Source organism: Salmo salar, chromosome ssa08 (assembly GCF_905237065.1).
Source record: "Salmo salar chromosome ssa08, Ssal_v3.1, whole genome shotgun sequence".
Lineage (NCBI taxonomy): Eukaryota > Metazoa > Chordata > Actinopteri > Salmoniformes > Salmonidae > Salmo > Salmo salar.
This window is the reverse complement of record NC_059449.1, coordinates 10,424,084-10,446,583: the sequence shown is the minus strand read 5'-3', so window position 1 is coordinate 10,446,583 and position 22,500 is coordinate 10,424,084. Positions and strand designations below refer to the sequence as shown.

Below are 22,500 nucleotides of genomic sequence, written 5' to 3'. Positions count from 1 at the left end.
AGACTGAGACCGAGAGAGAGAGAGAGGGAGAGAGAGGGAGAGAGAGAGAGAGCGTGAGCCCGAGAGAGAGAGAGAGAGAGAGAGAGACTGAGACTGAGAGATAGAGACTGAGAGAGAGAGACTGAGACTGAGAGAGACTGAGACAGAGAGAGAGAGAGGGAGAGAGAGGGAGAGAGAGAGAGACTGAGACCGAGAGAGAGAGAGACAGTGTGCCAATCATCTCCTGGGTAATCTACCAGATGCAGAGGCACTTGGGAACCCAACACCCCGGAATTAAAACGCTATCTATGCTCTTTTCCTTACTCTCTGTGTGTGTGTGTGTGTGTGTGTGCGTGCGTGCGCGTGCCGTGAAATATCTGTGTGGGAGTTTGAATAATAATGACTGTTTCAGTTGGTTGTTTATGGGAGCGTGTTGCATGGGGTGTGTGTGTGTGTGTGACAGCAATGTGTGTTAGGAGGTAATTGCTGTAGCTTTGTAAAAGAGCCTCCAGAGCACAGTAGACTGCAGGGCTGTGAAGGTCATTAGTTCTAGCAGCCTCATAATCAGATATGAAACGTTCAGTTAAGAACCGTAATGAAACGTCTGCTGTTGATCTCTCACTGATGGTCTCCGCGGCGAGCTAGGAGAATATCTAGGAGAATATCTGGAATCTCCCCTCCTCCTCTTCTTCCTCTCTTCCTCCCGCTTTCATTTAAAACGCCGTTCTAGGAGAGGAAGATTGCAGAAATATCCCTTCCTCCCGCCATCTCCTCCTTGTTTGCACGCTGCTCATTCCGCTAGTCTTCTCAGACTGTAACCCTGAGGGCAGATTAGAGGCGGTCTAGACTGTAACCCCTCTGAGGGCAGATTAGAGACGGTCTAGACTGTAACCCTGAGGGCAGATTAGAGGCGGTCTAGACTGTAACCCTGAGGGCAGATTAGAGGCGGTCTAGCCTGTAACCCTGAGGGCAGATTAGAGGCGGTCTAGGCTGTAACCCTGAGGGCAGATTAGAGGCGGTCTAGGCTGTAACCCTGAGGGCACATTAGAGACGGTCTAGACTAAAACCCTAAGGGCAGATTAGAGGCGGTCTAGACTGTAACCCTGAGGGCAGATTAGAGACGGTCTAGACTGTAACCCTGAGGGCAGATTAGAGGCGGTCTAGACTGTAACCCTGAGGGCAGATTAGAGGCGGTCTAGACTGTAACCCTGAGGGCAGATTAGAGGCGGTCTAGGCTGTAACCCTGAGGGCAGATTAGAGGGGATCTAGACTGTAACCCTGAGGGCAGATTAGAGGCGGTCTAGACTGTAACCCTGAGGGCAGATTAGAGACGGTCTAGACTGTAACCCTGAGGGCAGATTAGAGGCGGTCTAGACTGTAACCCTGAGGGCAGATTAGAGACGGTCTAGACTGTAACCCTGAGGGCAGATTAGAGACGGTCTAGACTGTAACCCTGAGGGCAGATTAGAGGGGATCTAGACTGTAACCCTGAGGGCAGATTAGAGGGGATCTAGACTGTAACCCTGAGGGCAGATTAGAGGGGGTCTAGACTGTAACCCTGAGGGCAGATTAGAGACGGTCTAGACTGTAACCCTGAGGGCAGATTAGAGGCGGTCTAGGCTGTAACCCTGAGGGCAGATTAGAGGGGATCTAGACTGTAACCCTGAGGGCAGATTAGAGGCGGTCTAGACTGTAACCCTGAGGGCAGATTAGAGACGGTCTAGACTGTAACCCTGAGGGCAGATTAGAGGCGGTCTAGACTGTAACCCTGAGGGCAGATTAGAGGCGGTCTAGACTGTAACCCTGAGGGCAGATTAGAGGCGGTCTAGACTGTAACCCTGAGGGCAGATTAGAGGCGGTCTAGACTGTAACCCTGAGGGCAGATTAGAGACGGTCTAGACTGTAACCCTGAGGGCAGATTAGAGACGGTCTAGACTGTAACCCTGAGGGCAGATTAGAGGGGGTCTAGACTGTAACGACGTTCACTGTGACCTGTTGTTCTCTGACTGGTTTCGTCATTTGTCTTCCCAAGTTTTTTTCCTCTCGTGTATAACCACCTGTAATCATCATCTCTGAGATATTGTTGGTATTCGAAGGCAGGTAGCCTCGTGGTTAGAGAGTTGGGCCAGTAACCGAAAGGATGCTGGATTGAATCCCCGAGCTGACAAGGTAAAAACCTGTTGTTCTGCCCCTGAACAAGGCAGTTAACCCACTGTTCCCCGGTAGGCAGTCATTGTAAATAAGAATTTGTTCTTAACTGACTTGCCTAATTAAATAATGGTTTAATTATAAAATATATATAGAATGGGCATCTTTCAGGCTCTGAGGTAAACAGAGCAGTACTGAGGGAGGAGAAGGAGGGGAGGGGATGTGTGTGTGTGTGTGTGTGTGTGTGTGTGTGTGTGTGTGTGTGTGTGTGTGTGTGTGTGTGTGTGTGTGTGTGTGTGTGCTTGTGGGTGTGTGGCAGGAGTGTTCAATGGTTTAGTCCATCATTGTAGTGTTGTAATAGCAGCCAGATGTTGTGTTGTAATGATGCCTGCACTCATCCAAATAGGTTTACTTAAGTGTGATGATTAATTACCCAGGATGATAGCATATGGGAGAGAGAGGGAGACTCCAGAGGCACAGTAAGCATCAGTACATTTTACTGAACACAACATTCTGCTGTTGAATGTTTCTTTGGTGGGGCTGTCATCTTTTTGTCATCTTCGTTTGCTCAAACCTGTAACTAACTGTGTTACAGGTATTTTCCTTTCTCTATCAAACCCCAAATCACTAACCCTTCCCCATCTCTTATGTCCTCTCCTATACAGAGCAGCCGTCCAATCACCATCAGCAGGGCCAGTCCACGCTGCCGCCAGCCCCGCCCCCCCACAAGCAGCAGCCGTCGGTCACCGCGCTCAACCACAACTCCCTGAGCAGCCGCAACCGTAACCCCAGCCCGGCCCCACCGGCCGCCCTCCCCGCCGAGCTGCAAACCACACCCGAGTCCGTGCCGCTGCAGGACAGCTGGGTCCTGGGCAGCAATGTGCCACTGGAGAGCAGGTAAAAAAAAATACATGGCAACTGTATTAAACATGAATTAAGCAAACCCGGCAACCCAAATCTCAAATCTGGTAACAGATTGCTCTAAATCAAGACATTATGGAATATAACATAACATTAGCATACCTGGAAAACATAACCGTCGGTAGGCAACTAGATTCAGCTGCCGGACGATTTTTGTCAGAGCCGATGGTCGGGGGGGCCGGAACATAATTATAATAATTTGTACACTTCAACTAAAATAGATTGTATTTGAAAATAACCATAATTTCATACCTTGATTACATTGAGACATGATCACATATCTCTTTTTTTATTTGTGAGAATACCTGGCAACCCAAACCGCCAATCTGGCAAGGTAGTCAACCTTGGGAACCATGCCTTAGCTAAACTGGAAAATCGAAACTAGTTAAAGTGGGCAAAATAGCATGTGACCGTAACATTCGTCTGTAAAATTCAGCCAACTTGGCAACCCTTACATCAGCCAGCCCAGTAACTATACTCATTTGTGACTTTGCAAATCAAACGAGAGCCAATCTGGCAACCCAAACATTTACAATACTGATGTAGCAACACACTGAAACTCACCAAGCAATCCAAAATCAGGCAGAACGATGAGGGTATTTCTTTAGTGTAACCCTCCTCCACTCTAGTCTTCCTCAGAACTAGGATCTTACAGAGAACACACACTCAAACACTAATACACACACACACAGAGAGAGTGCGAGCACACACTGCCCGTTCACAAAGGCTTTCCTCCCAAGTGTTATTGTACAGCTTTTGGATTTGTCAATCAATGACTAGGGACACATTAGAGGGAGGTTTAAACACACACACACACACACACACACACACACACACACACACACACACACACACATACATTTGTGCCTCTGCTGTATTATTAGTAGACAGCAGTCTGGCTCAGGTGTTATAGTGTTAATGGGTTTCTTCCTCCACCTCCTCTCTTGTTATCTCTTCCTCTACCTCCTCCCTGTTTTAAACAGTTACCTGCACTGTTCATTCACGCTTTCATTGTTACACAATACAACAAATCTCCCTCCTGTCTCTGTGTGTCTCTGTGTGTGTCTGTGTGTGTGTGTGTGTGTGTGTGTGTGTGTGTGTTTCTGTGCTTGTGTGTGTAGCTGCCAGAGTGAATGTGTGTGCGTTTGAATCTAGAAGTTACAGGACGCTACTCTTTTGTTAGCGCCCTCACTAACCCCGACCTCAGATCCAACAGTCAATTTGTACCTCCCTCCTTTTTTGTCCAGAATGTTTCCCACCTTTCTTCTCCAGAAAAAGAATGAAGGAATGAAGGAAAGAAAAAGAGGAGAAGAAAAAACCCTGACATGGCTATGTAACATTACAAGGCAGCGATGGAGGGATAGAGGGATAGAGGGGTGGAGGGATAGAGGGATGGAGGGACAGGACAGTGTCGCTGTAGAGTTAAGCAGGGCCGGGGGCCTCTGGGTGATATGTGTGTGAAAAGCCCTGGCTGTATAGTTTTATATTTTATGACCAGAGAAGTGCCAGGCCAAACAGTGTGTAAAGGGACCCTTGAATAACACACCTGACTCTCCTAGGGGAGGCCCTGTTTCTCTGTCTCTCACACACTCTCGTTCCCTCTCTGGCCTTTTATTTATGGTTCATCTGTCTCCAACACCAGAACCAACCATAACCCCAGACATCATCTGCAACAGGCGTGTCGGGCAGATGGATATCGGGGGGGGGGACTAGCTGGCGTCATGTCCCTCGCCATCCATTTCCTCTTCCTATATGTCCATCCTTCTCTCTCTGTCTCTCCTCTTGTCCATGCCATCCTCCTGTATGACCTTGGCTGTCCTCATCTCCTATTGACAAAGCAATATGTAGACATCTATTATTAACAAGAGGGGCTTAAAGCTCGTGTTAGCCCCCACGACCACAGGGAATACAGTTCCACCGTGGCAACGGGGCCCATGGGGGAAGGAAAAAAACAACACAGGAATGCAGTGGTCAATTCAGAGCCAGTGGGATAGCCCCGGTCCAAAACCACACCACGACCCTCAGTGTGTGTGTGTCTGTCTGTGTTTGTGTATGATGGAGAGATCCTCCCTTGCTGTGTGTAGGAAGCCTTTTAACCCAAGCTCTGGCTCCAACATGGACAAACACTACAGCACAGAGTACTCACAGTATCAGATTCCCTCTCGCTGCTTTGTAGGCACCTTTTAAACGCGTTTGGCTCACACTAGCGGATTTGAGCACTCCCTGTCTGCATCCCAAATGGCACCCTATTCTCTATAATGTCATTCAAAAGTAGTGCACTATAAAGGGAATAGGGTGGCAGGTAGTCTAGTGGCTAGAGCGTTGGACTAGTAACCGAAAGGTTGCAAGATGAAATCCCCGAGCTGACAAAAAAAATCTGTCATTCTGCCCCTGAACAAGACAGTGTTCCTGTCATTGAAAATAAAAATGAATTCTTAACTGACTTGCCTAGTTAAATAAAGGTCAAATAAAAAATAAAAAATTGGGATGCAGGCTAAATGTGTGTGCGTGCAAAGGGAGGTTGTGTTTCATGTGTATACACAATAAGAGCCTGTCAGGGAAATAAACTAAAATGTGAACTTTCTTGGCAGCCAGAGTCGTAGAAGTAGAGAAGAGAGAGTATGCTCTGTGACGGTGGGATTTGATAAATGTTCCCCCTGCACAAACTGAATCGCAAATCAAGCCCATCATTTCTAAACCAGACATTATTTTTGACATTGGGGCTCAAGAAGAAATGATGAAAGCAAAGTGTAATAATTCAAGGGTAGGAAGGAGGACTCTCCAGTCTTCAACGCTTCTCTTTCAGAGGATGTTGATGAGCAGGTATCATCCGTTTTAAGGTTTTTATTGGAAACGTAGTTTACATGTGTGCCGACGATTAGTATTTTACTACACGTCATCTCACCTTACAACATCTTGTTTCATGTTGGCTCCTTCTGTGAATGTTGCGAATTGTGTTAGAGGTAGGTGAAGGAGTCAAGCGCAGGAGAACAGAGATGTCCAAGTAGCGTCTTTAATAGGCAAGTCCACAACACACAAAAGGTCAGGTGCAATACCAAAACAAGAAACCGCCCACGACACAAGAGAACGCAATACTCACGGGAGGAGGAAAACAACGCTCCTAAACGTATACGCACTCAGTATAAACGTGAATAAACCTGAGGCACAACCTCAACGAGCAACATAACACGTATAATCCCGCACAAACGTAAGCAGGCAACAGGGGTAATTATACACACAGAAATTAAACCAAATGAACCTGCAACGCTTTTGGTTTGGAGACGTAGCAGAGTCAGGCGCAGGACACGGGTTGAGTTCAAAACAGTCTTGTTTACTCAAAAACCAAAGTCCAACAGCAAAATAACAGGGTGAGGAGAAACCCCTCCAACAACCACTGACAAAGAACAATCAGAAATGGGGTTAAATAGGGAATATAATAAGGGAATTGAAAACAGGTGTGTATAATTAAGACAAAACAAAACGAACAAGGAAACATGGATCGGTGGCGACTAGTAAGCCGGTGACGTCGACCGCCGAACGCCGCCCGAACAAGGAGAGGGGCCGACTTCGGCGGAAGTCGTGACAGAACCCAGGTGTGAAAGAACCAAAGACAAAACAAACAGAAAAGGAAAAATGGATCGGTGATGGCTGGTAGGCCGGCGACGCCGACCACCGAGAACCGCCCGAACAGGGAGAGGAACCACCTTCGGTGGAAGACGTGACAGTGAAGTCTTCTTTAAATCTTCTCAACTATGGTGGTCGGCCTGGCAACAAAGTAAAGATCCTATATATAAAAACAGGAAGATTTTCGTTATTGACAGCATGACGTGTACTATTTAATTTATAAAAACAGTTGACAGATCACATAAAAAACAGCTGCATCTTTAAGGGAAATAATGACACAGTGTTGTCTTAGAAATGTACAAGAGAAGCCCATTTTCTTTAGGCTTCAGATGCTGTCTCGGGTCTTTAGTCAACTTTCTGCACAACAATATTGCTACATTTTTGTTTTGTTTTTCTGGCTTCCCTTCCCTCCATCTCAGTTCTTATATTCTTTTTTTTCAACAATGAAGCAATAGTAAAATAATATAGCCAGATGTACTTATAAAGGTAAATATAGGGTACATTAAAATAATGACAATTACTTACACACTCATGACGCACACACCCTCTCACCACCACCCACTTAGAGAACGGTCTCCATCATAACCGTTTAACTCAATAAGCCCACTTTAACCACCCTCCTCTTCTGTCACCATTACTCCTCTGATTACACCATTACTCCTCTGATTACACCATTACTCCTCTGATTACTCCATTACTCCTCTGATTACACCATTACTCCTCTGATTACTCCATTGTCACATATTCATTTAATACTGAGGACATAAGGAAGAAATCCCCAGGAGACGAACGCTAACGTTCGCTAGCTCCTTTCACCGTGACAATAACATTGAAAAGCTGTGTTGAGGAGACACTATAGCTAACATTAGCTAGCGCCTTTCACCACGACAATTACATAGAAAAGCCCTGTTGAGGAGACACTATAGCTAACGTTAGCTAGCTCCTTTCACCAATTATATCTAAAGCCCTGTTGAGGAGACACTATAGCTAACGTTAGCTAACTCCTTTCACCAATTATATCTAAAGCCCTGTTGAGGAGACACTATAGCTAACGTTAGCTAACTCCTTTCACCAATTACATCTAAAGCCCTGTTGAGGAGACACTATAGCTAACGTTAGCTAGCTCCTTTCACCAATTACATCTAAAGCCCTGTTGAGGAGTCACTATAGCTAACGTTAGCTAGCTCCTTTCACCAATTACATCTAAAGCCCTGTTGAGTGTTCACCTTTGCTACTTCATCTATTGTCTCCTCCTATTGAGATCTTGTATAGAGTCTGGTTCCACTCAGTGACGGAGTGCTCCAGTTCTCGCTGAGAGGTTCTAAGAGTCTGTCTTAGAACCTGTGTACGTCACAGACCACTTAACATGGTGGTGCTTGATGCATTCAAAGACCTCTCTCTCTCTCACGTCTGCAGATGAATAACTCTCTATACATAAATAGGGTCCTCTCAGCATGGTCAGTGAATAATAACAAAAGCATTGCTTCTTATATACCCCGACACACACGCACACATTTCCACATCTGTGAATCCCAACCACACAACTTCAACAACTCTAAACATAGCCTCTGAGAGCAAGGAGATGATGCCAAGCAGGGTGTGAACGACAACCCTGATTTAGGAAACAAATGTGTGTGTGTGTGTGTGTGTGTGTGTGTGTGTCTGTCTGTGTGTGTCTGTCACTTAAATGGCTTCTTGTTATCAGACTACCAGAATAGACTGTAATTAAAGCCATAAACCTAATGCTTTATAAACTTCCCCTGCAGAAAGACAATACACACCAACAGTGATTAACTGCTCTTCTTGATTTTTTATTTATTTTTTATTTCACCTTTATTTAACCAGGTAGGCAAGTTGAGAACAAGTTCTCATTTGCAACTGCGACCTGGCCAAGATAAAGCAAAGCAGTTCCACACATACAACAACACAGAGTTACACATGGAGTAAAACAAACATACAGTCAATAATACAGTAGAAAAATAAGTCTATATACAATGTGAGCAAATGAGGTGAGATAAGGGAGGTAAAGGCAAAAAAGGCCATGGTGGCAAAGTAAATACAATATAGCAAGTAAAACACTGGAATGGTAGATTTGTAGTGGAAGAAAGTGCAAACTAGAAATATAAATAATGGGGTGCAAAGGAGCAAAATAAATAAATAAATACATTTAGGCTAAATTATAGATGGGCTATGTACAGGTGCAGTGATCTGTAAGCTGCTCTGACAGCTGATGCTTAAAGCTAGTGAGGGAGATGTGTTTCCAGTTTCAGAGATTTTTGTAGTTCGTTCCAGTCATTGGCAGCAGAGAACTGGAAGGAGAGACGGCCAAAGGAGGAATTGGCTTTGGGGGTGACCAGAGAGATATACCTGCTGGAGCGCGTGCTACAGGTGGGTGCTGCTATGGTGACCAGTGAGCTGAGATAAGGGGGGACTTTACCTAGCAGGGTCTTGTAGATGACCTGGAGCCAGTGGGTTTGGCAACGAGTATGAAGCGAGGGCCAGCCAACGAGAGCGTACAGGTCGCAGTGGTGGGTAGTATATGGGGCTTTGGTGACAAAATGGATGGCACTGTGATAGACTGCATCCAGTTTATTGAGTAGGGTATTGGAGGCTATTTTGTAAATGACATCGCCGAAGTCGAGGATCGGTGGGATGGTCAGTTTTACGAGGGTATGTTTGGCAGCATGAGTGAAGGATGCTTTGTTGCGAAATAGGAAGCCAATTCTACATTTAACTTTGGATTGGAAATGCTTAATGTGAGTCTGGAAGGAGAGTTTACAGTCTAACCAGACACCTAGGTATTTCTAGTTGTCCACATATTCTAAGTCAGAACCGTCCAGAGTAGTGATGCTGGACGGGCGGGCAGGTGCGGGCAGTGATTGGTTGAAGAGCATGCATTTAGTTTTACTTGCATTTAAGAGCAGTTGGAGGCCACGGAAGGAGAGTTGTATGGCATTGAAGCTCGTCTGGAGGGTTGTTAACACAGTGTCCAAAGAAGGGCCAGAAGTATACAGAATGGTATCGTCTGCGTAGAGGTGGATCAGAGACTCACCAGCAGCAAGAGCGACATCATTGATGTATACAGAGGAAAGAGTTGGCCCAAGATTTGAACCCTGTGGCAACCCCATAGAGACTGCCAGAGGCCCGGACAACAGGCCATCCACTTTGACACATTGAACTCTATCAGAGAAGTAGTTGGAGAACCAGGCGAGGCAATCATTTGAGAAACCAAGGCTATTGAGTCTGCCGATGAGGATGTGGTGATTGACAGAGTCGAAAGCCTTGGCCAGGTCAATGAATACAGCAGCACAGTATTGTTTCTTATCGATGCCGGTTACGATATCGTTTAGGACCTTGAGCGTGGCTGAGGGGCACCCATGACCAGATCTGAAACCAGATTGCATAGGGGAGAAGGTGTGGTGGGATTCGAAATGGTCGGTAATATGTTTGTTGACTTGGCTTTCGAAGACCTTAGAAAGGCAGGGTAGGATAGATATAGGTCTGTAGCAGTTTGGGTCAAGAGTGTCCCTCCCTTTGAAGAGGGGGATGACCGCAGCTGTTTTCCAATCTTTGGGAATCTCAGACGACACGAAAGAGAGGTTGAACAGGCTAGTAATAGGGGTTGCAACAATTTCGGCAGATAATTTTAGAAAGAAAGGGTCCAGATTGTCTAGCCCGGCTGATTTGTAGGGGTCCAGATTTTGCAGCTCTTTCAGAACATCAGCTGACTGGATTTGGGAGAAGGAGAAATGGGGAAGGCTTGGGCGAGTAGCTGTGGAGGGTGCAGTGCTGTTGACCGCGGTAGGGGTAACCAGGTGGAAAGCATGGCCAGCCATAGAAAAATGCTTATTGAAATGATCAATTATAGTGAATTTATTGGTGGTGACAGAGTTTCCTATCCTCAGTGCAGTGGGCAGCTGGGAGGAGGTGTTCTTATTCTCCATGGACTTTACAGTGTCCCAGAACTTTTTTGAGTTTGTGTTGCAGGAAGCAAATTTCTGCTTGAAAAAGCTAGCCTTGGCTTTTCTAACTGCCTGTGTATATTGGTTTCTGACTTCCCTGAAAAGTTGCATATCACGGGGGCTGTTCGATGCTAATGCAGAACGCCACAGGATGTTTTTGTGTTGGTTAAGGGCAGTCAGGTCTGGAGAGAACCAAGGGCTATATCTGTCCTGGTTCTAAATTTCTTGAATGGGGCATTATTATTTAAGATGGTGAGGAAGGCATTTAAAAAAAATAACCAGGCATCCTCTACTGACGGGATGAGATCAATATCCTTCCAGGATACCCGGGCCAGGTCGATTAGAAAGGCTTGCTCGCTGAAGTGTTTCAGGGAGCGTTTGACAGTCATGAGTGGAGGTCGTTTGACCGCTGACCCATTACGGATGCAGGCAATGAGGCAGTGATCGCTGAAATCTTGGTTGAAAACAGCAGAGGTGTATTTAGAGGGCAAGTTGGTTAGGATGATATCTATGAGGGTGCCCGTGTTTACGGCTTTGGGGTGGTACCTGGTAGGTTCATTGATAATTTGTGTGAGATTGAGGGCATCAAGCTTAGATTGTAGGATGGCTGGGGTGTTAAGCATGTCCCAGTTTAGGTCACCTAGCAACACGAGCTCTGAAGATAGATGGGGCAATCAGTTCACATATGGTGTCCAGAGCACAGCTGGGGGCAGAGGGTGGTCTATAGCAGGCGGCAATGGTGAGAGACTTGTTTTTAGAGAGGTGGATTTTTAAAAGTAGAAGTTCAAATTGTTTGGGTACAGACCTGGATAGTAGGACAGAACTCTGCAGGCTATCTCTGCAGTAGATTGCAACACCGCCCCCTTTGGCCATTCTATCTTGTCGGAAAATGTTGTAGTTAGGGATGAAGATTTCAAAGTTTTTGGTGGTCTTCCTAAGCCAGGATTCAGACACGGCTAGGACATCCGGGTTGGCAGAGTGTGCTAAAGCAGTGAATAAAACAAATTTAGGGAGGAGGCTTCTAATGTTAACATGCATGAAACCAAGGCTATTACGGTTACAGAAGTCATCAAAAGAGAGCGCCTGAGGAATAGGAGTGGAGCTAGGCACTGCAGGGCCTGGATTCACCTCTACATCACCAGAGGAACAGAGGAGGAGTAGGATAAGGGTACGGCTAAAAGCTATGAGAATTGGTCGTCTATGACGTCCGGAATAGAGAGTAAAAGGAGCAGGTTTCTGGGGGCGATAAAATAGCTTCAAGGTATAATGTACAGACAAAGGTATGGTAGGATGTGAATATGGTGGAGGTAAACCTAGGCATTGAGTGATGATGAGAGCGATATTGTCTCTAGAAACATAATTGAAACCAGGTGATGTCATAGCATGTGTGGGTGGTGGAACTGAAAGGTTGGATAAGGTATAATGAGCAGGGCTAGAGGCTCTACAGTGAAATAAGCCAATAAACACTAACCAGAACAGCAATGAACAAGGCATATTGACATTAAGGAGAGGCATGCTTAGCCGAGTGATCATAAGGGTCCAGTGAGATTCAGACAGCTAGCCAGGCCATAGATTGCTAGCTGGCAGAAGATGGAGGGAGCTCTGTTTTTAGCCACCTTGTGCGTTTCCGTCTGTAGATTAGTGGGGTTCCTTGTGGTAGAGGGGACCAATCCAATTGGCAAAATAGTTACAGTTATAGTGGCCCAAGGAAATTGGCCGATAGACCTCTTCAGATAGCAGCCGATAAGACAATTAACGATTAGCGGGCCGCAGATGGGCGTTCAGGTTACGTCACGACGGAGGGGCCAGTTGGATAACTCCCTCGGGCAGATAACGTCAGTAGTCCAGTTGTGAAGGCCCGGTGGGGCTCCGCATCGGCAGTAAAACGGGTCAGGATAGGTGATTGTAGCCCAGGAGTGGCTGATGAAACTCTTCAGCTGGCTAGCTCAGGAATAATTTATGTTTGCTCTGGGACCGACGTTAGCCAATAGTCACTCGGATAGCAGCTAGCTAGCTGCAAGATCCAGGTGTAAATGTCCAGAGCTTGCGATAGAAATCCGGGGATATGGAGAGAAAAATAGGTTCGGTGTGCTCTGGTCTGCTTCACGTTGTACAAAACTGGCGATAGCTATTCGAGCTAAGGGATAGCTGATGACCGCCAACCATGGTTAGCTGAATACTAACGCTAGCTTCTGGCTAGCTTCTGGCTCGCTTCTGTTGTGGATTTCAGATTTGAGGTGAATAATACTTTTTTTTTAATTGGTGAGGCGGGTTGCAGGAGAGTGCTTTGAAGTTGAGTTTTTAGAAAAAAAATATATAAAAAGATATGCGAAGAAAATAAGTAAATATATATACACGGGACACGACAAGACGAGGACAAAAGACGTCTGACTGCTATGCCATCTTGGAGAGAACAGTTGATGACGATATACTGTATTTTACTACACTTTTCATTATGACAGTATATCAACAACAGGTTTTTAATTCAGCAATATCAACAATGTGAATTTTTTAGTGCTATTTTAAATAATACAAAACAACATTAATAATGATAATACTGTAGTAAAAGTCTCTGTAAATGATTTGTACCATGTTACAGACATGCATACAAATCAGAAATGTGATCCAACGCTGCTAACGCTGCATCTCGGCTTCACTGGCTGGATTTCAGTCTGAGTGGCAAGTCTGTACGGCCCAGGGGTTATTTCATTTAAACACTCAGGTAATATCAGAGAGTCAAGCGTTTCATCAAAGACACATTATTCCACTATCATGTAGAGCAAATGAGAAAGTTAGATCAACACCATTGTAATGGCTTGATCAGCTGCTTCTTGAAGTCTCTCATTCATTGAAAGTATTTCTTACTTGAATTCTTCACACCATATTCCTCCTTGGCTCATAAAGCGAGAGAGACGCGCACACACACGCACACACACACTCATAGCTCCTAGAGAGAAGAGACAGACAGACGCCGTATCATATGTACACTGAGATTAATCTCTTCAGACTAAACACACACCAACTGTCGTATGCCTTTAGCTAACCCACACACCTCCGACCTCACCAGCCGCAGACTATCTATAGAAACACAAGGCAGGCTATGTTCTCCAGTCCTGTTCGTGAGGCGACTAGCTAATAAAGTTTATACAAACTCCTTCCCTGTGGCTCAGTTGGTAGAGCATGGTGTGTGCAACGCCAGGGTTGTGGGTTCGATTCCCACAGGGGGCCAGTACAAACAAAAAAATGCATGAAATGAAAATGAAATGTATGTATTCACTACTGTAAGTCGCTCTAGATAAGAGCGTCTGCTAAATGACTAAAATGTAGAAATATTTACAGCCTGGGGTATTAAATCAATGTTGCACCCGGTAACATTGTGAGCGATAAGCTATAGCATCACCATCCCATGAATGCCAATTATGGACATTGGCATACATCCATACACCTATAGGAAGGAGCTGATAATATGGGGGGTTCTTTTCTTTCTTTCTTTCATCTGTCACTGGTACTTTTTCAAAGTCTGTGTTCTCCTGCAGCTTTGTGACTGTAGTCATCGAATTAATACCGTTTAGCTTTCATTTTATATTTCTGTATTTCTTTGTGGATTACATAGTACTTTTTTGTGGATTGATAGTACTTATGTCAGGATAATGAAAATGTGAAGTGACGATTTTGGAGAGGGACATAATGAGAGTGGAGAGATTTTGAGTTTTAAATGAGTTAAAAAGTGGATGGATGGAGGGGGAGGCCCAGGTGTTTGAGGGCTGTTTTGTGAATGAGAGAGGGATAAGGGAAGGATGGGTATAGCATGGCAGAGGTCTGAGTGGAGGACAAGGAGGGGTGGAGAGGAAGATGAAGGATAAGTAGATAACATGAGAGAGAGAGAGCGATCAGTCGGGATAGAACAGGGGTGTGTGGGTACTCGAGGGGGTTAGGTTAGAGATGGGAGGATCAGAAAGGGAAGAGTGTGAAAGGTCTCATTCCGAGGTGATAATCCCTCATCACCCAATCCGTGACTCATTGTCATTCTCACCTGTTGTGTCAGAGGACTGCCTCCCACGCCTGTTTCTCACACACACACACACACACACACACACACACACACACACACACACACACACACACACACACACACACACACACACACACACACACACACACACACACACACACACACACACACACATCATAGACACACAGAGACAGATGCACACACACACATCATAGACATACAGAGACAGATGCACACACACACACACACACACACACACACACACACACACACACACACACACACACACATCTCATAGACAAACACACACACACTCCTTTGCCATTCCATCCCTTCCTCCTATCTACCTCTGGATCAGCTCTCATTAGCCCGGTCTGCAACTCAACACCTAGATTTCACGACAACTATGATTCCCCCGCCCCTTTATTTTCTCAAAGTAGCTCAGCCTCTTGTCTTTTCTCTGAGCCTGCATGTTGCATTAACTTCCCTAGAATGTGTTGACGTAGCTAACCTGCTAGTTCTAGCTATTGTACAGTATGGCCGCATGCTAATGCTAACATGTCTTCTCTATAGCCTCACGCGAATGCTAATATTGCTTTTCTATCCTCCTGCTAATGTTCACATAGCATCTATATGTCCCAATGCTAACATTAACATTAGCGTGTTTAGGACCTCAATGCTAATATAGCTTATTTATGGTCTCATGCTAATGCTAACAAACTGTTTATTCTCTATGGCCTTGTGCTAACTCTTATAGATGTCAACATGCTAACGCTAAGATTATCGTTTCTATGGCCACATGCTAATGTTACCGTCTCTCTCCTCGGCCCATTGTTGGAAAGCTCTGGAGATGTGAAAGGAGATATGGGGGGATTAGCATAGTAATGCTGCTCAGCGTCAGGCCACCTCCAGTCAATTAACAATGGTGGCCCCCGCCACATGCGTGCCTTTGCTCTTGCAGTCGCAAATCTACAAATCCCTAATGCCAATGGAAACTGGTTGCGGCTTGCCCACTATCATAGCACTGAGAAACCCTTTTGGCCCCGTAGTGTAGGTATCGGGCACAGAGATGCTATCGAATGGATGGAGCAATTATATCTATCCTCTGTTGCGGTTTGATTTCAATACTCATGGAAGAAGTCATTGAACTTTGTCAAGATTTTATTATCATTGTCAGGTTTTTTAATCAGAATATTTAATTATAGTTTCAAAACGTTTTTAAATCCAGCCACGTTTCCATGTAGACTTCGTCTCTATCTTTTCACTGATACGAGCGAACAAAGATAATGTTTTGGTTGAAAGGAGCCATTTGAACTGGAAAAGGTAGCTAAATTCAATTAAAAAGTATCACCATTTCTTCCCATAAACGCAGAATCCGTTTTCATTCGAATGAATTGTCTTTTTAATTAGGAGATTGATAAGAACGCTCACATTGTTTTTTTTAAACAAACATATTAGATTTTCCATTTGAGGTATGACTTTTTTTCTAAATACCTCTCTCTCCCTTTTCCACAAAATGAAATATGAAAGATATCATTGGAATGTGTTGCACATAAACCATACAATCCAGACACCTGGAAATTTGATATGGTCATAAACAATACTGAAGTGCCTATCGCATATCCAATGTAATGTATGTTTGGGTAATATAAATCAAGTCTAAGAAGACAAATGGGTAGTAAACACACACAGAGTCACGCACCCTGGAGAGCTAAATGCTTTACAGTACGCTAAAACAATGTGTGAACGCTATAAGAATTTAAAATACTAGGGTGAGGAAAACCAACAGCCAAACAAACCAGCTCACTGGCTATACCGTTTTAGACGAACATTTTATACCTGTAGGAATCCGTACTTTAGTGTTACATCAATCTGGAAATAGCAAACGAAATAAAACTTTATTTAAAGTGCATTTAAGGCATCTAAATCTATACAAGGAAACAATACAAGGAAATTCAAAATCTAAGTAAGTGCTTACACACTCTTTTCAACACACACTCCCTCAGTGGTGTGGCGTGCCGTTGGAGTGGTGCTTCACGGTGAGATGGGAGTGGAGAGAACCGTCTCCATTTGGCCAGGTCAGTAGGGTCAGTCTGGGCTGGAGGGCTACGTTGCCATGACGCACAGGTCACTAAGGTCAGGGTGTGTGTGGTCAAGACTTATAACTGGACAATTCATCAGAGAGAGAGAGAGAGAGAGAGAGAGGAGAGAGAGAGAGAGAGGGTGAAAGAGTTTTAAGTTCACATGCATACGCACAGTGAAATGCTTGACTTGCAAGCCCTACCCAACAGTGTAGTGATCAATATCAAATGGGATAACTAATAAGAAATATTAAACAATGTAACAAGAGAAATAGAGAGACTTTATCCCTCTAATAACATGTAAAAGACTATTGTTCTGGTTATATAAATATATTTTATTGACTGTTCTCACCACTAGTAGATAGAGAGAGAGAGGAGAGGGGTATGTAAAAGCCTATAGCAGGGTTATATAACAGGGTTATCCACAACTCAATTGAACACATTGACTCTGCCAGCGTCGCCTTAAACAGCCTGCTTTATGGAGGGAATAAAAGACTCTCCTCCCTCCGAGGCCCTCCATCTCAGATCGCACCGCCACTGTCTCTTTTCATCATCACACATTTATCTATCCCCCTCTCCTCTCCTCCACTGCCGCTGTGGAAATGGAGGGAGGAGGTGAAAGAGAAGTGAAAATGAAAAATACACAAAGAGATAGAAATGAAATTAGAATGTGTCACTTCTCTGGATCGAGGGCTTCGGCTTATATATTGAATATGTGCGTGTAGGTGTAGGTGTGTGTGTGTGTGTGTGTGTGTGTGTGTGTGTGTGTGTGTGTGTGTGTGTGTGTGTGTGTGTAGGTAGGTGTGCCTGTGTGCATGCTCAGGTTGGCTGAGTGTGTGCTTTTGGGACCTAATTAGAGTGTGTGTCCTTACGCAACTGCGTGTGCCCGTGCGTACGTGCCCGTGCGTGCGTGCGCGCGCGTGTGTGTTCTTCCAACCCTGCATGCTGTGTGTGTCTGTGTGACACCTGTCTGCCAGACAGGTCCACAGGGGGACTATCTCCCCATCGCTCTGTGTGTGTCGACGTGTCTGGCTGCCAAAACTAATAACGTCGGCAATAACACTGATCTCCCCAAGTCTTCCCTTCTCTCTAATTGTGTTGTATACTAATACACTTTGATTAAACACACACACACACACACGTCTCTAATTGTGTTATGTCTCTGGTATCTCCATCTCCCTCATGTAGAAAATTAGCAAAGCAAGCCGTTCTGGAAAACGGGCATGACAACCTGATAGAGATGGATGTGTTTCCTCCCGCGTGTCACGAAGGCGCCTATGGGGATGGGTACGTGCCTCCATCTCAGTCTCTCTGAGTGTCCATCCCCTCCGCTTGTCGTCCTCCTCTACGCATGGTGCCAAACCCCAGCCGCCGTGTAACCCCTGGCAACACTGAGCCCAATACAAGCACACACACACACAGAGGGATTAGCGTCACGCACATGTCCAATCCCATGTACATTTGTTTTCGACAACTTTATTGGTGACACGCTGTAAGACAAGACACTGGGTAGAAAGCATGCCTTAAGGGTCATATTGTAATGCTATTGGGATGCAAGCCTTTGTATAACTACTGCCTTTTTGTTGGCCTATCAACCCTCTCACATAGATTCCCTCAGTCTTATCCCGGACTTCACCCAGTGTGTCACAGCAGCAAGACGTTACCATGTAACGGGATGGAAGGCTCAGTGTTGTCTGGCTGGTTCTAGAGCTAGAATCAGCTCTGTTTGTCCCATTGTCTGATGTGTCCATGCTTGTTTCTTGTCAGTGTGCTTGTCTAAAGCAAGACAAAAGACACTATTAAACCAGTCCTGTTTTGGAGAATCGCTTACCTTGGCCTTGCTGTTTGGGCTTTGGCATGGTTGGCGAGTGAAAAGAAAAGAGGGAGGGATGAAGCTTACATTTGAAAAACATACAGGGATGGGTTTATCAGTTCTGGCCCGCACTTTGTTGGGTTTTAGTTGTTTTCAGTGAGGGCGAGCTACTTCCTCGAGGAAGTAGCAAACTAAATTGAAGACGGACACGTCATCCCTGAGGGATTTTTAAAGTGTTTCTGACACTTATCCCTGTCCCTCGGGGTATGGATCTACAACTTAAATCCCCTCCCTCTCTCTCTCTCTCTCTCTCTCTCTGTCTTTCTCCCTCATACTCAATGTTTCATGTACTGAGATCTACTTCACAATCAGAGAAACAGCTTTACCTGCATGTGGTGTATGCTTGTGTGTGTGAGGGTGCACGAGCACACACCACACACACACACACACACACACACACACACACACACACGCACATACTCTCATTCTCATGCACACACACACACACAAACAAGGGCATTCACGCACCCTCTCTCTCTCTCACACACACACACACACACACACACACACACACACACACACACACACACACACACACACACACACACACACACACACACACACACAGTAAAGCACCCTCAAACACACTTCAGGGTCTGATTGGAAACTAGAGTGAAGCCCTCTGTCCTTTGGCTTGCTCCCTGGTTCAATCAATGAGCAGTGACACACATACACACACAGTCTCTAGTAGAAACACACACTAATTCATTTGATTAAAATAGCTGACCTTGGTAATTACCTCAAGCCAGCTGGTCTCTTGGGAAATCCTATTTGTACTGCAGGAAGGGGATTTTTAATTTAAAAAATACAACCGCAGTCCTTGTATGTCTTTCCATAACATTTTTGGAATGCTCTGTCTGTTCCGTGTTCATATGCTTCCTGTTTTAGGCTTCACAGGCCTTCAAGTGTTTGTTTGTTGTTAGTTTCTACTAAGTGTCTAGTTCATTTGCTACTGTAGCTGTTGCTTTGTTTGTGTTTTAAACAGGAACCTCAGAAACCTGGTCCCAGATCTGTTTATGCCATCTTGCCAAAGAATGACCATTATACGGGAGTTGGCTATACAGCACAGACAGATCTGGGACCAGGCTAGAAAAGTGTAGCTGATGTAGATCCATTCGATCTCCATTCTCACCCTCCTTCTCCCTCTCTCTTTCCTCTCCTCTTTTCCAGGCACTTCCTCTTCAAGACAGGCACCGGCACGACCCCTCTGTTCAGCACGGCTACTCCAGGCTACACCATGGCAACGGGCTCTGTCTACTCACCGCCCACGCGGCCCCTACCCAGAAACACCCTCTCCCGCTCCGCCTTCAAGTTTAAGAAGTCCTCCAAGTACTGCTCCTGGAGATGCACTGCTCTCAGCGCCGTGGGACTGTCCGTCCTGCTGTCTGTCCTGCTCTGCTATTGCATAGGTAGGATAGTACTGCTACTGTGTAAACACCTACACACACACTCACTCTGTAGTGGATACCTTATACAGATGTAGGATCTTAATTTGAACACTCTTTTGTTACTGCGAATTTTCCTGAATGCAGATGAGCTACACGATTGACAAATTCACTGATAACCCACACTAACACGTGGGTACATTAAGAGTATTGCACTTTTCATGTAGCCTTTTTCAGTCAAAATGATGGACTTGTCACGGTTGTCGTTGGTAGAAATGGAGGACCAAAACGCAGCAGGTACGTGAATGCTCATCTTGATTTTTAATTATCTTCAAAAATGAACATACAAAATAACAAAACCGAAAAACGAACAACTAACAAACAGTCTGGCAAAGCATAGGCTCAACACAGAACACTCACCCACAAATCACACACACAAACACACCCTAATATATGGGACTCTCAATCAAAGGCAGATAGACAACACCTGCCTTCAACTGAGAGTCCCAACCCCAATTAACCAAACATAGAAACACACACACCAGACTAACCATAGAATACAAACACATAGACCATCAACCAAAAATCCGGAAATACTAAATCAAACACCCTTTACACAAACACACCACCCCGAACCACATAAAACAAATACCCTCTGCCACGTCCTGACCAAACTACAAAAACAATTAACCTTATACTGGCCAGGACGTGACAATACCCCCCCCTTAAAGGTGCTAACCCCGGAAGCACCTTAAAACGAAAAAACAAAAACAAACAACCCCAAACAACAAAACCAAAATTCCCCTCTACTAAAGGGAGGGTGGCTGCCGTCAACGACGGCACTGTGCTACACCCCCCCTCCCCAACCCACCTATATCTGGAGGTGGCTCTGGTTCCGGCCGTTCCAGGCTGTCGGGCCACTCTGGCATCGCCGAGGGGCAGTCGGGCCAGTCTGGCATCGCCGGGGGGCAGTCGGGCCAGTCTGGCAGTTCGGGACAGTCTGGGCAGTCTGGCAACTCGGGACAGTCTGGGCAGTCTGGCAACTCGGGACAGTCTGGGCAGTCTGGCAACTCGGGACAGTCTGGGCAGTCTGGCAACTCGGGACAGTCTGGGCAGTCTGGCAACTCGGGACAGTCTGGGCAGTCTGGCAACTCGGGACAGTCTGGGCAGTCTGGCAACTCGGGGCAGTTCAGCGCAGTCTGGCCACTCCGGCAGTTCAGCGCAGTCTGGCCACTCCGGCAGTTCAGCGCAGTCTGGCCACTCCGGCAGTTCAGCGCAGTCTGGCCACTCCGGCAGTTCAGCGCAGTCTGGCCACTCCGGCAGTTCAGCGCAGTCTGGCCTCTCTGGCGACTGTTGACTGGCGGGCAGCTCTGGCGACTGTTGACTGGCGGGCAGCTCTGACAACTGTTGACTGGCGGGCAGCTCTGATGACGACTGTTGACTGGCGGGCAGCTCTGATGACAACTGTTGACTGGCGGGCAGCTCTGATGACGACTGTTGACTGGCGGGCAGCTCTGATGACGACTGTTGACTGGCGGGCAGCTCTGATGACGACTGTTGACTGGCGGGCAGCTCTGATGACGACTGTTGACTGGCGGGCAGCTCTGATGACGACTGTTGACTGGCGGGCAGCTCTGACGATGACTGTTGACTGGCGGGCTGACGCACTATAATCCTGGTGCGTGGTGCTGGTACCGGATATACCAGCTTATGAACACGCACCTCCAGGCTAGTGCGGGGAGCGGGAACAGGACGAGTCGGACTGGGTTGACGCACTTCCGGGTCCGCACGAGAGACAGGAGCTGGAAACCCAGGGCTATGGAGGCGCACAGTCAGTCTAGATCTTACCTCCTGCACAACCCGCCTTGGCTGGATGGAACTAGTAGCCCTGTACGAGCGGGGTGCTCGTACAGGGCAGACTGGGCTGTGCAGGGGCCTGATGGTAGCCGTGCGTAGAGCGGGAGTTGGGTAGCCTGGTCCTCGGAGGCGTACCGGCGACCAGATGAGCTGCGCAGGCATCCTCCTACCAGGCTGGATGCCCGCTCTAGCACGGCACCTGCGAGGGGCTGGAATAACTCGCACCGGACTGTGCGTGCGTATGGGTGAGATAGTGCGCTCCTCAGCGAAACATAACGCTCTCCACCCCATACGCTCCTCCATATAACCACGGGTAGCTGGCTTCCGGCTCTTCCTACGCCTAGCCAAACTACCCGTGTGCCCCCCCAAAATGTTCTTGGGGGTGCCTCTCGTGCTTCTCCTTCAGCGCGTCCATGGCCTCGTACCACCGCCTCTCTGCCTTGGCTGCCTCAATTTCCCACTGCGGGCGTCGATAATCCCCAGCCTGGTGCCAAGGTCCGGCCCCGTCCAGAACTTCCTCCCAGGTCCATGTCTCCCGCCAGTCCGACTCGAATTCCCTCTGCTCCTTCTTCTGCTGCTTGGTCCTTTGAAGGTGGGTGATTCTGTCACGGTTGTCGTTGGTAGAAATGGAGGACCAAAACGCAGCAGGTACGTGAAT

At 46.4% G+C, this 22,500-nt stretch overlaps 1 protein-coding gene across 14 annotated transcripts in view; it reads left to right on the top strand.

Moving 5' to 3' along the window:
- Positions 1-22,500, top strand: part of LOC106610060 (teneurin-3) — a 435,054-nt gene that overhangs the window by 270,238 nt on the left and 142,316 nt on the right. For 8 of the 14 annotated variants that reach the window (XM_014209180.2, XM_014209182.2, XM_014209187.2 and 5 more), the window contains 3 exons: positions 2,793-3,024; positions 17,916-18,014; positions 19,771-20,009. In XM_014209180.2, coding sequence (XP_014064655.1) covers positions 2,793-3,024; positions 17,916-18,014; positions 19,771-20,009 — 570 coding nt within the window. The remainder of the gene's footprint in view (positions 1-2,792; positions 3,025-17,915; positions 18,015-19,770; positions 20,010-22,500) is intronic. The other 6 variants (XM_014209186.2, XM_014209189.2, XM_014209188.2 and 3 more) reach the window with 1 other exon arrangement.